Source organism: Pocillopora damicornis, chromosome 4 (genome assembly GCF_964200805.1).
Source record: "Pocillopora damicornis chromosome 4, jaPocDami1.2, whole genome shotgun sequence".
Classification (NCBI taxonomy): domain Eukaryota; kingdom Metazoa; phylum Cnidaria; class Anthozoa; order Scleractinia; family Pocilloporidae; genus Pocillopora; species Pocillopora damicornis.
The window spans coordinates 10,675,737-10,689,363 of NC_142673.1; the positions used below are offsets into that span (position 1 = coordinate 10,675,737).

General features: G+C 34.5%; 1 protein-coding gene across 1 annotated transcript; it reads left to right on the top strand.

Annotated features, from left to right (window-relative positions):
* On the top strand, positions 1-11,689 carry LOC113672590 (TBC1 domain family member 13). The gene is made up of 17 exons (XM_027188896.2): positions 1-174; positions 262-335; positions 443-483; positions 1,986-2,047; positions 2,474-2,567; positions 3,999-4,081; positions 4,983-5,050; positions 5,803-5,897; positions 6,345-6,416; positions 7,347-7,406; positions 7,798-7,864; positions 8,094-8,192; positions 8,325-8,389; positions 9,193-9,271; positions 9,598-9,679; positions 9,811-9,868; positions 10,162-11,689. The coding sequence occupies exons 1-17, from the start codon at positions 158-160 to the stop codon at positions 10,291-10,293; spliced, it is 1,248 nt and encodes a 415-aa protein (XP_027044697.1). The 5' UTR covers positions 1-157; the 3' UTR covers positions 10,294-11,689.
* The last annotated feature ends 1,938 nt before the right edge of the window (positions 11,690-13,627 follow it).

The following is a 13,627-nucleotide window of genomic DNA, read 5'->3' on the forward strand; positions in this document are numbered from 1 at the left end:
GAAGGGAGAGACACGCTTCTTCTTCAAGAGTAGCACGTGTTCACATGGCTCTTTTTTTGATTGGCCGATTAATAAACTTAAGAATGGCTTTGATTGGATACTTGAATGAACTTGAGTGGCATTTTATTATCGAAATATTCGCGGGCTTAAATTCAAAATGGCGTTCAAGCAGAGGTGATTTCGGAATCTCTTCTAAGTTTGTTTCATTTCCAAAAAGTCGTGTTGATTAAATGAGCGACATTTATTTTTGTCACATTTAAGGTTGTCTGAGTTCAAGTCCGCTCTCGCTGCGAAAGAGATTGATCTTAAACATCTCCGAAGACTTTGCTTTAGCGGTGTGTTGTGAATAATTCCTATTTATCATGATGAGTGTTGTGGTCACATCACATTATCTGTAACTTATCCTGATTAGATGTGTCAATCTCCTATCTCTATTTTGCAGGAATTCCTGATGGATCTGGAATTCGATCGGTGTGTTGGAAGGTGAGCAGTGAAGTTTGATGATGGACTCACGCGAAATTTGCGTGGCTTCGATCAACTCATCAGCTATTCTAACAATTTGTGGATTACCTTGGAAACCTTTGGCAGTAAAAATTATTCATATTCTCAACCATCAGCTTTTCGATGGCCTTATTGCATTAGGGTTAGGGTTAGGGTTAGATAACGTTTTTATAGGGAGACTACTCTTAATTTATTTCCTTCTTTTTATTGGTCTGTATATTACGAGTTACTGAACTTGGACATGAAATTGAAAAGTGGAGAAGAGGAACCCAAGAAGCATACCATAAGGAAGATGGATACTGGGAGTTCAACTTTGAAGAACTCATAGCTTGCAATGCACTTTCCTTTGTTACAGTTGAACCTACTTGAAGCTACAATAAGTGGCACCATATTAAGTAGTCATCCTGTTTTAAGGGGCAGTTGTCTAAGTCCCAAGATTGATTCACCTTTAAGTACTTTAACTTTCACCTCTGATGAGAGTGTTACCTCTTAAAGGTGAAACCATGCACATTTTAACACTATTTTCAACAAACAGACCACGATTCTTTCACATGCTTCATGTGCAATAAGATTTGACAATGTTCCATTTCTTTGAGATGTTATAATTGCAATGTAATAATAAGATGTGAGATGGATATTTAGAAGTTACATTCTAAGGTGATGTATAAATTTCAAAGGAATTCTTTTGAATTCTATAGTTCTTCTTCTCAACTAAGTGAAAAAAGTCAGTATTTGTGAATATATAACATACAAAAAGGACAGTACAAGTTATTGACCAACTCCAGTTATGCTGTTGTTGGATATTTTCAGCACACAGCACAGAACATATCAATGCAGGGAAGTCCTTTTTCCATGGCAGCAAGAATTTCTGAGTTCGACCTTCATATCTTTTTACTTTTTCACTGCTGTTTTTGTATCTTTGGGGGTTCAGATTCTCTTTTACTGCTGACATTTTGTAGGTCAAGTAAACTTGCTAACATTGAGTACGCTGACAGTGAAATGAGTACACTGACGGTGAAATGAAGCATGTGAACTGAGTTTATTTCATGCAGTTGTTAGGTGATTCACATGGAAGTGTGATCACTAGTGTCACTCTCCAGTGCTCTTAAGCTACATAGTAATTATGTTTGTGTTTGACTTTAATTTAAAGCAAAAAGAAACAGAGAGTTGTGGAAAACCAGTTTAGTTTACAACATCAAGAGATGCCTGGGCAACCCGGAACTCAGTTGAAAAAATTGTCCCCTAAATTGTTATTTTCCAGTGGGACAAGTACTTTTGATGTTCCATTCTTCCAAGATCAAAGCATAGATAGCTGGGACAGGCTGATGATTGGAGATTTTTTTCCCCTGTGCCATGTTGAAATTTTACTATTAGAATTTTACAGCACCTTAGAATTTTTTTGGCCTGACAACTAATTGTGAAATATGCTTATCAAGTGCTTTAGTAAATGAATTGAAATTCAATGTTTTGTTTTACCATTGAAGCTCCTTTTAGGTTACCTTCCTCCAGAAAAGGATCTCTGGCCTGAGACACTCAAAAGACAGAGGTTAGCTGGCTATTTTGTTACCAATATTATTATGAATGAAATCTCTATGGACAGGAATGTAGCATAAAGTGCTTTTTCCTAGATTGAGATATGTCAAGTCCTTGTCACACTATCTGCTTACATGTTTGTTATACAGCTGGGCCAGGTTGTTGGAAAGGGGGCTACTGGTAATCTAGGATTTAAAGTTAAACTTGGCTCTAATTTCTCATGTAGAAGAGCATGTTCAAGAGCTATATGTAAGATTTTGTTGAGGTTTATCTCAATATGACATTAGAAACTAACAGAAAAAGATTATAAAAGAAAAATGCCCTTGCAAAGCTTTTAAACTAAATAAATTTACACTAACCCTGGGTCAGGTTAATCATGTTTTTTGAATAACCTGGCCCAAATCCTTTAGCTCATTCTGATAAACAATTTTATTTTCAGATCCACTTACAAACAGTTTGTTGAAGAAATTATCATTGAACAATGTAAAGGAACTAAGTCTGGAAAAGATTCCAAGGAATTTGATGTTGATCATGTAAGAGACCTAGCTGAAATTATATTCTTTAAGCAATACAATCCTTTTTTTATACCATACTATCCCTGTAAAGGAGAAGCCTTTTATAAAACTCTTCCCCTCCCACACCCCTCAAAAAACATGATGATGATGAAAAACATAATGATCATGATTAGGAAAGGGACGTGTATGCAACAGTTTTTTTAATTGTGTTCCTCTCCCTAAGCATATTTAAATCACTCATGCATATGAACTAGAGCTCTGTAGTTCAGTGAATTTTTTTAGTTGTTTTTCCTTCTGGTTTGACATTGTGTATGTCTCTTTTGTTGCTAATGAGCATAATAATGATAATGGTGTTTATGCTGCCACATTTGATGAAACATGAAAATTTTAATCTTATTATCTTGAAAACTCACTGATCAGTGTGTTCAAGTTCTGTGTAAAATTCATGAAAATTAATTGGGGTCTTTTTTTCATTTGATCACTTGCTTTATCAATAATATCTGTCCCGAGTGGATCTGAACATGATACATATTTTTTGCTAAGTTCCAAGATCTAAGTCCCCACAGTCAGAACAGTGCTGTTCCACAGTCATCCAGACAGTCAGTCACATAGACACAGGTTTCCCAGAAATATCAAATGGCTGGGAAAACCGATCACTGACTCTTTTTTGTGATATATACTCAGGAGGAACTCTTGAAAAAGTTTTCAAAATGGAGACTTATCCATGTTTTGAAAAAATTTGCCAGCAGTTTTAAAATGAGGTTGAGTAGACATTTTTAAGAGACTTGCATGGTTGCTATGTTTCTTGTTACCAGTCTCACACATAGTACATACACAGAACTGATCACCTTATGTGGTTGAGAAAAACTTCTTGTCTGATTTGTTGATCATTCAGTGTGCAATTCAAGATGTTTGCACACCAGCTGACTGACTTACACTATTCACTTCATTTGTTAATAATGGAAACAGGACTTTGTGCCATCTAATTCTGTGTTAAGTTCTACAAGTGATTAACAAAATCAGGAAACCACAAAGTGGGAGTCCAATTTGTTAATCATGAGTATGATAACAGACAGAATTGGACAAGACATAGTCCTGTGACCAACTAATCATAACCATTACAATTTCTGAAAAAAAAACCTTTGAACAAATTCCTCCAGGGGAAACAATGTCTAAATTTAAAAGTTCCTCCATTTTGGAAATTCCCCAGTTTTTCTGAAGATAAGTGGTGGTTGCTTTGGTTATTGTGATCAGTTCTGTGATTGGCAGATTTAGCCGAGTGGCCTAAGTTGGCTGCTTCAACTGTCCGATTACAGCCAACTTTACAATTACACTGTCCGATTACAACTCTACAAATTAATTAGTGAAAAATTAAGGGGTTAGTGCACCATTCGCATTTGTGGAAATTGTAATGGTTATGATTGAGGATGTTTTTGTTTTAATTTGTAGCCTTTGAATCCAAATCCTGACAGTCAGTGGCTTGCCTTTTTTAAAGACAATGAAGTGCTATTGCAAATTGATAAGGATTGCAGGTATTTTAAAAATTTTTTCAAGCATTGATTGATCAGAAAAAAAACAAGGTCTTGATTAACTGGTAAAGAAATTCTAGCTCAAATTATCTGCAATTGGCTGGTGTGCTATAAATTTGGAGAATCCAAGGGGCTATATGTAATATAGTATATATATTAATCATTTTAATTGGAACAGAAACTTCTATCAAAGTAGAGGGTAATGTCAAACCAGTCTGGTCCAGAAGGTATGAATTAGTTCATCCTGAATCTCATATGGAATTTATCACTTTATAAAGGTATTAGGTGAACTTTGTTGAGCTCTGCTGCAAATACATGTCTCCTTTTGTCGAGGTAGGCATGACTATAATAAATTGATATGAGGTAAGGAAGGGGCAATCAAAAGTGCTGCAAATGAACCAGTTCATGAAGTGGAGTTCTGTTGCTGAGATTAGTTCAAATAAGTTAATGATTTATTTTATTTTTCCTAGATTTCAGAACATTCAACAATCCTAATATCTAACTGATAATATTAGTGACTCATCAATGTCTAAATGTTTGTGAAACATTAATTGGTTATCATTTATAAACCATCCATTGATTACTGAATGATTACAGTCATGTTACTAGTATGTCTCGTTAGAGATACAATTGGTGAAAATACAAGGGAAAAACATCTTAGAGCTAAACTGTAACAATGCTCTGAGTATTGTCAGCCAAAGGGCAAATTGACTGTTTTAATAACAATATGCAATACTCACAGCATTGATTTAAAAGTTCTCAGTTGACAGATTTTTTTTCCTAGGAAAGTAAGTATAGGGATGGAGCTTGTGAGTTGCATTTAAACCAGCTATGGAGATAGGGACACTGGTTTGTTTACTCTTTGAGTGATCCCTTTATTTTTTTTTCATCACTGCTGTTACAGAAGGCTGTGTCCAGATATTTCCTTTTTTCAAATAGCAACAAAGTATCCTAACAAGAAAGTCACAACTGGTAAGAGAGAGCCTTTTTTAACTTTAAAGGGTTTAATCCAGCATATTTCTAAAAACATGGGCAAAGAAACAAAGAAACAATCAAACATAAGGCAATAAGAGGAAGGCTGTCAGCACAAAGCAAACAAAAAATGATTGAGTAATTTTAGAGAAGTCCTTGATATCTATAGGAGAGTACTTTCTAGGTCAAATGTTGAATTCTGGTTTTCAAAATTGATTGGTCAGTTCTGCTGTGATGTCAGAAGGACTGAAACCTCCAGGTGTAAGCTATTGACAGTCATGAAATTAGGAGATCCTCGCAGCTAAGAACACTACTGAAACGAGTAGTTGTAAATAGGACCTGAAAAAAATTTCAGGCCTGTACGGGATTTGAACCCATGACCTCTGCGATACCGGTGCAGCGCTCTACCAATTGAGCTAACAAGCCAACTGGGAGCTGGTCAATAAATTGGGTCCAAATAAACATCCAAGTGAATGAAGATTTTAGATATATGAAAATTCACATATTTGACAGTCAGTTGAAGAAAACAAAGAAATACATGAAAAAAAAATGTTTTAATACAACATTGACTGAAATATAATCTATACAGACTATTGCTAGAATTTAGTTTTGAATTTATTTGTGCACTTCCAGAATTAATTAATTGCTTTCTACACAATGATATAGGTTGGGACATTTCAGTCGCTTTAAATTTGCTTTTATTTGTAAAAGATACTATTTGATCAACAATATATAATATCCTGATAAATTAGGAGAAGACAGAGATTTTGAAACCCTGAGGGAGCGTGTCTTGCGGACCCATCTAGAGGCATCTCATGTTAATACCAACAGAAGTGGACTCAAAAACGTAAGAAGAAACAGGCCAGGTTTTATTACATGATGGGTGATATAAGCATTCAAAATTCATAATTTTCTGCGATAAGATTTAAACTTTGATGCCATGTACTTTAATTTTTAAATAATCCTTTCACCACCAATTTCTTATTGCCTACCAAAGAAGTTATTTTTAATTAATAAATGAGGATTCAATATGATTGTACTATCCCTTCTGAAATAGTTTACATTTCTAAAATAACAAATTACATCTTCCGGTAATCTTTTGAGTCTGCTGCAACTTGTGTGGATTTTTTTTGTTCTTGCCACATTTTGATGTCATGTAATTATGATTTTTTACTGAACAGATGCATGACAACACAGGATCTATTTGCTACTTTGAGTTAAGATAAATTTAGATATTGATTCCACAATTATATTGAAATATTGCTTCAAAGATGGTATATTTTCTTGTTTTAAGTTATCTGCACCAAGGAAAATAGCCCCAGAGGAATATTTTGTTCTTGGAGATGGGGAAGAAGCACATTGGGAGGTAAGGGAGCTCTTTTCTTTAAGCCTGTTTCCCACATTGTTACTGATAATTGCCAGCTCACTTGGCTCATTCAAATGTACAGTTGTGGATGGTTTCTTGAGTTATTTTCACTGAACTTCATTTTTAATTTAGTCAAACTGTTCTTCTTCATACATGTCACAATGATGTATTTTTAAGACTCCATTTTTTTGTATTGTTGAGATTCAAAGGTTGGTATCAATCAACCGAAACTCTGCTCTGTGTAACTGTAGGACACCTGCACTTGATAATTAAGTTTTATGTATTCTTCGTGTTTGTGCTGAATTTTATGTTTTAAGTTCTCCAAAAGTGTGGTAGTTATAATAAGGTTACTGATAAAAAAGATATATATTTAGTTTGATTAAATTGCATAAAAACCTTTAAAAGTTGTCTTGAGTAGGATTCCAAGGAAAAAAAATCACAATCACAGTCTTCGGCATTGATTTGAAGCTCCAACCTTCCAATTTTGAAGCAGGATGCCTCACTAACTGAGCCAAAAAGATGTCTTTTCTTTGCCTTGGCCTTGTGGAATAAAGTTTAACATCTACCTTAATTTGACAACCAAGGTCAAAATTTATCATCTCTCTAAATTTACTTGCAAGGGTAAACTTTCCCAGCAGAATGCACTAAGCCTGGCTAGCTTACCAGTGACTTGTTAGATTTTTCTTTTCCTAAACTCATGACAAAAACACCTTCTGAGAAAGAAATAATTTGCGTTCCATTATTCTTACTATCATAACTTTTTTTTGAGTCTCATAAAATAGGTCATTCTATGGCAATATTCAGCACATGCTCTTTTTTCTGGGCAATTACATGTGCAACAATTCTTACAAAAGGATTTACAGTTTAATGAAATCAATTCAAGTGAAGTATTATGATATCATATTAATGGTGTATGGTTATAAATTTCAGGTTGTAGAGAGAATATTATATGTCTATGCAAAACTTAATCCTGGGTTGGGTTATGTTCAGGTGAGAAAATGTTTCACAACATTTGACACTATATTAATTAAAACATAATGATAACACATGCTTCTTTCTGATAATGATTAGAGAAGTAAAAATATCCCAGTGTTTACGGTGTTCAATGTAAGCCTCTGAACTCATTGACAACTTCTACTATAAGTAATCTTTGACCAATTACAGTCTAGTAGTTGGCTATTTACAACAGAGTTTTCATAAAGAAATATGGTATAAGGAGGAAAGAATGAAGTAAGAGCAGAATATTCTTCATGCCTGAGTAAGAAAGAGTTCAGGTCATTGAAATTAGGCTAGAGAATTAATTAACTCCCAATGTACAATGAGGACCTGTTCTTTTATTAAGTAACGTTTATTTGCTGTTGTGGATTATGCTTTTTCCCAGGGTATGAATGAAATAATTGGACCACTGTACTATGTTTTCTGTTCTGATCCCAACCCAGAATGGCAAGGTTTGTCAATAATTGACTTTTGACTTTCAATCTTTTGGCAACCTTCTTTTCTTTATACTAGATACACCACATACAAAAATTAATGGCACTAGTTGATTGAAAATAAATGGTCAAGTGATTTATTAGTTTATGTCATCGTAGTCATGTGTTACTGACTGTACCAGTAAATCATGATTAAGCCATTGACTGTTGTTAATAGGTTATTTGTCTCTGCATTTTCATTTTACAGAAAATGTTGAAGCAGATGCATTCTTCTGCTTTACGAATCTGATGTCAGAGATTCGAGATAACTTTATCAAGACTCTGGATGATTCAGCTTGTGGTATAGGTGAGTTTAGTAGCCTGTTACATGTTGGCAACAAGCATTTATCCATACTGAAATAGTATTTTCAGAGATTTTTTCCAATTTATCTCCATTGTATCTTAAATTGAGAAAGAGTATATTCCTGCCACCTTTCAGGAAACTTGATGAAAAGTGTTCGAAGCATGTTGAAAGAGAGAGACATCATATTGTACAGATACCTGGTAATTATAACTTAATAAATTTGTCCACTGATCACAGGAGTTAGTTCTTTAACATAAAAAAATGAAATAGGGGATATTTTAGTTATGTTAAAACTAGCACCTTTCTTTGTTACAAAATATGTTTTGCTGTTTCTATGCTTCAAAGTATAGGATATTCAAGCATAGACCTTCAAACACACCTCTTTTTTAAACTCACAATGCAGTGAAACAGCTTTTGTAGGAAATGTCATTTCTTTGTGTTTTCAGCCATTACTTACTTCCTCCAAGTGTTGTGATTTCAAGAACAAATTCTTTATGATAACTTGAAATTTACTCTCACTCAGAAGTTGGCAGACTGGGGTGTGGGTCTGCTGAACTAAGGGTGGCCATACCAAGATCATAATGAATGACAGGACTGTATTTAGGAGTGAAATGTTAAACTGCCTCAACTTTTCTTCCTCTTTGTTCTGAGAATATTTTCTATACAGTGAAACTTCTTGACATGTTTTCTTTGCATCTTGCTATTTAGTTCAACTAGAATTATAATGCTTAATTACAACAGTTAGCAAATAAAAGTGAACAATGTAATATAAAACCATGCTAGATTATAAATGAAACTCAAATCCCTCATGAAACTTTCTAGAGGTAGTACAGACTTAACGTAGCACAATAGAGATGTCTGCTGAAGACAGGTTCATTTACAATGAAAGTGGGAGGAAAATTTGGAAATGATCTACTTCCACCATGATTAGAGGTTTCCATGTTCTATAAGGCACTGTTAGTGAAGGTTTAAGTGATTTTTATGAAGTATACATCTATTGCAGGAAGAGCAACAGATGAGGCCACAGTTTTACAGTTTCAGGTGGTTAACATTGCTGTTATCTCAGGAATTTGCCCTCCCAGGTACAAGAAATAAAATCTAACAAATTTTGCTTCTAGGAACTTTCCCTCCTGGAGACCTCCCTAAGTGTCTTCAAGTAAACTCTATATGTGGGTTGTGAATTTTGGAGATTTTTGGTAGTTATATATTGAACAAAACTTGTGCAACATGACAGAACTAGTCATTCACATAAAGGAAGTGTAACCTTTGACATTCAAGTTAGAAAAAATAGTCTGAAACCTCAACATTTATTGTCTTTCACTTAACTTGTTTACAGGTTATGCTGAAATGTGCTAATATATGCTGATTATCAATTGAAATTAAGTTACTTTGTTTAACTGCATTACAGATGTCATCAGGGTGTGGGATTCTCTTTTTGCTGACGAGAAACGTTTTGATTTCCTGATTTATGTGTGCTGTGCAATGCACATGTGAGTAAATTAAGTAAACAATGTTAATTCTTACAGATGATGTTACTATAACTTTTGTAAATTGTGTGCATTATCTTGAGTGCATTTTAAAAGAAGTGAGTAGGACTAACATGAGTGTATACTTTTTTTAGGGTGATAAGGGATCAACTTCTGGCTGGTGATTTTGCTACAACTATGAAACTTCTGCAGGTATTAAAAAACAATAATAAATAAATAACAAAAAAATATATAAATTCCACTGTTCTTGTCTTTTAACCAACCGTCAAAACTACCCACCAGATTAATTCTGATATTGCAGTGTTCATTAGATAGCACTGTGTCTCCTGGTAGAAGTTCTCTGTTATCAACTTTTGGTGGTGTTAATTACTAATTGTCCAGAGTCTAACAGTTTGACTCACAGTTGAATCACCATGACAACCTTAATGCTAGTGGTTAAATTTCACTTTGCAGTAATTTAAAGTTCTTTTTTTACTTGTTTTAAGAATTATCCAGATATTGACATTCACACAATACTCTCCAAAGCAATGGATCTCAAACGTCCAAGAGTTACGCCACCCAGTCCTTCACAAACACAGCAAAGACAGAAGGGTGGATTTCAGTTTAAGAAGAGATGACAACTGTTTCTTCTGAATATGTCAGTCAAGTGTTGGAAGAAATTAGCATTTAATAATTAATTTGTGATTTTTAAAGATGTTGAAATACAGTCCATCAGTGGTTTTTTTCAAGGGTTTCCTACAGTTGTCAAATCAGTGGAATCAATTACCTTGTTGATAATTTTGTGGGTTTTTAATTTTGCAAATTTTGCAACTGAAAAAAAATCACAAAATTTAAAACTGGCAAACCAAAATGATCCCGAAATTTAATTTAAACCCACAAATTTTAATCTCACATATAGACTTCAAATTACAGATAAAAATGATCAGCATGTAATATAAGAAAAAACATATAGGATAGCTATCAACAAATACACAAGTTATTAAGTTAGTTCTATTTGTATATTCTGTCGTGAAGTGACATTAATTTGCAAAGATTTTGCATATAAAGTAGAAAATGTAGCCATCATTTTCATTTGAATGGCTAGATTCTTACAAATTCCTTAGAGTATGTTTTATGCAGTCATCAAAAGTTGACATTTTGAAAAATTAAGAGGAGTTGAGAACCCTTGAGTCACAAAATCTAATGCCTTTTTTGTATTTGCCCATTTAAATCCCACAAAAAAAACCCTGCACCAAAATGCCAAAATTAGGTTGCAGTTAGGTACATGGAATGTACAATCAATCAATCAATCAATCAGAGAATGTTGTTGTGAATATGCCTTTTATATGAGAACAGCTTGGGGAGGGTGAAGGGTGGGGAATGTAGGCTCGTTTGATTTTTAGACTTGTGGCATGATGATCTACATCTTTTGAATTCACTGTGGGGAATATGTAGTTACTTTCTTTAATATGTTCTTACATATTTTTCAGAGATCTTGGGCCACCAGGGTTGACATAAGTAGTCCTTGAACTGGCTTCAACTCTGTTTTACACTCAAGCAAAAATGATATTCTCAGTACATGGTAAATCTGTTAAAGATGGTGGGGTGGGGTAGGGTGAGGGAGGTTGTTGGTACCTTGGATGTGATAACATTTCTTTGAAGGAAAGTAAAAGTTATCTTGTCATTAACTTCATGCTAGGGAACCTATCCTTTCAAGCATTTTATTTTGATCCCTTTTGTTTTTGTTTTTATTTGTTATTTTCTAAAATAGGGTTGTTTTGGTGAGATTATCATGTATGATGCAGTTGAGTATCAGTCTAATACTTTTCAATATGATTTTAACAACAGGATTATGATGATCATAATTGTCCAGAATTGATTAGTACAATTTGTAATCAAATCTTAGTATTTTGGTGCAACAATACTAATATTATGACATTCCATCACATAGAATTATTTAAATGTGTTGTTGGTAGAAAGGATTTGGACTTTTCCAAGCATATTACAAATTAAAAAATGTTATTTTGTTGTAAATCACTCTGCTTGTGATCAGGATTGTTCCATGGATCCTTGATGTCCCTCTAATTCTAATGCCAACATCCTTATCAGTCACAAGAACTTTCATTGTTCACCTGATCCTTCAATATTGTCTACATATGAAAGAACACTTTAACCCTTTCAACCACAAGGTGTCATCAGTAATTCTCCTTACTGTCTGCCATACAATTCTTATTAAGTCAGTTCCGAGAATTTGGTATTGGATCAACTAATTATTTCCTAATTCACATTTTTCCGTATTCCCGTCACTTAATAATGTATCAACATTGAAAGGAAAACTTCTTCTTTGGTCACTCATGGAAGTTAAAGTGTTCAGGTGGTAGTTACTACACTACATTCTGTACAGTTCGATTGTTCAATGAAACAATTCAACAAAGATATTATCATGATAATTTGTGAGAAAGAGATTAATTTTTTTTAAACACAAAACGTGACCGTATTTATCCTGGTAGACATACCTAGTTCTTAAGCTCTTGCTACACACGTAACTCGTTTTAAAATAAAAAGGACAAAACCAGAAAAACGTAAAACGTCAAAGGGCATTACAAATCTGGGCTTGGAAATGAGTCGCAAATTCGACGAATCAAGCATACGCGGTTTCCTTTTGATTATACATTAGAAGGCCAGTGGCCTGCATAGGTCAAACGGAAGACAAGAGGTGCTACTGTTACACCCCAAGTGAATATATGCAAAACTATCACCACAATCATTTAAAGCAAAGCAAATTAAACAAATCGATGGATCACATGAAAAAGGTTAACCCTATAATTTGAGGCATTTTGTATGCAGGTTGACTCATAAGCCTGCTTGAATATGCGGTGCTTTTTTTCTCCTCGTTGTCTTTTTATCTTTCACTGTTTTGTGTGGTTTTCTCTTTTCCATAAGTTGTAAAACTGTTCGTCGGACTCTTCTTGTGATCGCACCTGCTACTCCCCTACATTTGTGAACAAACAGAATTCAACCAACCGGACATTATCCCTGGGGCTTTTTCCACTTTTTATGGTCTCATGAAATAAGCTAAGATAAAAGAGTACCAGTTATTTTGCTTTGGAACAATTAATCAGACTAATCAAGAGTAATTAGCGTATATCCAATGCCTTTTTCCTCTACTTGTTTCTGGATAGCAACCGAGAAAATCTTCCGTTTCTGAATTGGCTATCAGACATATCTCCTTCTCACTCACGGAGTCTTCGAACGAGTGACCAGTGGTACTGAACGGTGATATTATCTAGTCAGGGTGGCGTTGAAGTCCTTATCCTTGACCTCACGTCTTGTATCATCCTGCTCGGAACTTGCAATCAGTAGCTCATAGGATTGGTCTATTTCCTTCTTGGCCCGTGCTGTGTCTTGGTATTCAAAGGAGCCTTCCTCGTGCAACTCTTTCCTGATAACAAATGTCACACACAGTACGAAAAGAGAAAATACCGCCAGCATCATTGCTCTTTCGAAGCTTGTACTTGACAACATTCTTCTCGTAGAATATGATCTCGCTTTGCAAGATGAACTACCAAGTATCGACGACTCAAACAAGAGAATATTTGTTTTCTCTTTATGTTCGGTGTTCGACTTCTGACACTGGGCTTACCGTAAGATGCTCTAGTCTGCTCAAATGTTACAGTTTTTCGAAAATGTGTCAAAACATTTAAGATAATCTCTTCAGAAGTGACAACTGATATTCCGTCGGTTGAGTGACTATGGAGTGATATTCATAATTTATAATGCTTTTAAAAAATAAAAATTTGTCGGGGTATCGGGCTGTTTATGGAGGCGTTTGAAGTCACATGCTTTGAATATTATGACAAACATAAAATGAACTAATTTCCGTCCGTACCTTTCTAATAATCGTTCTTCACTTAAAATGGGACTATAAAAAACCTAAATTTGTTTTTTTACCTCATTTGATACCAACAAATC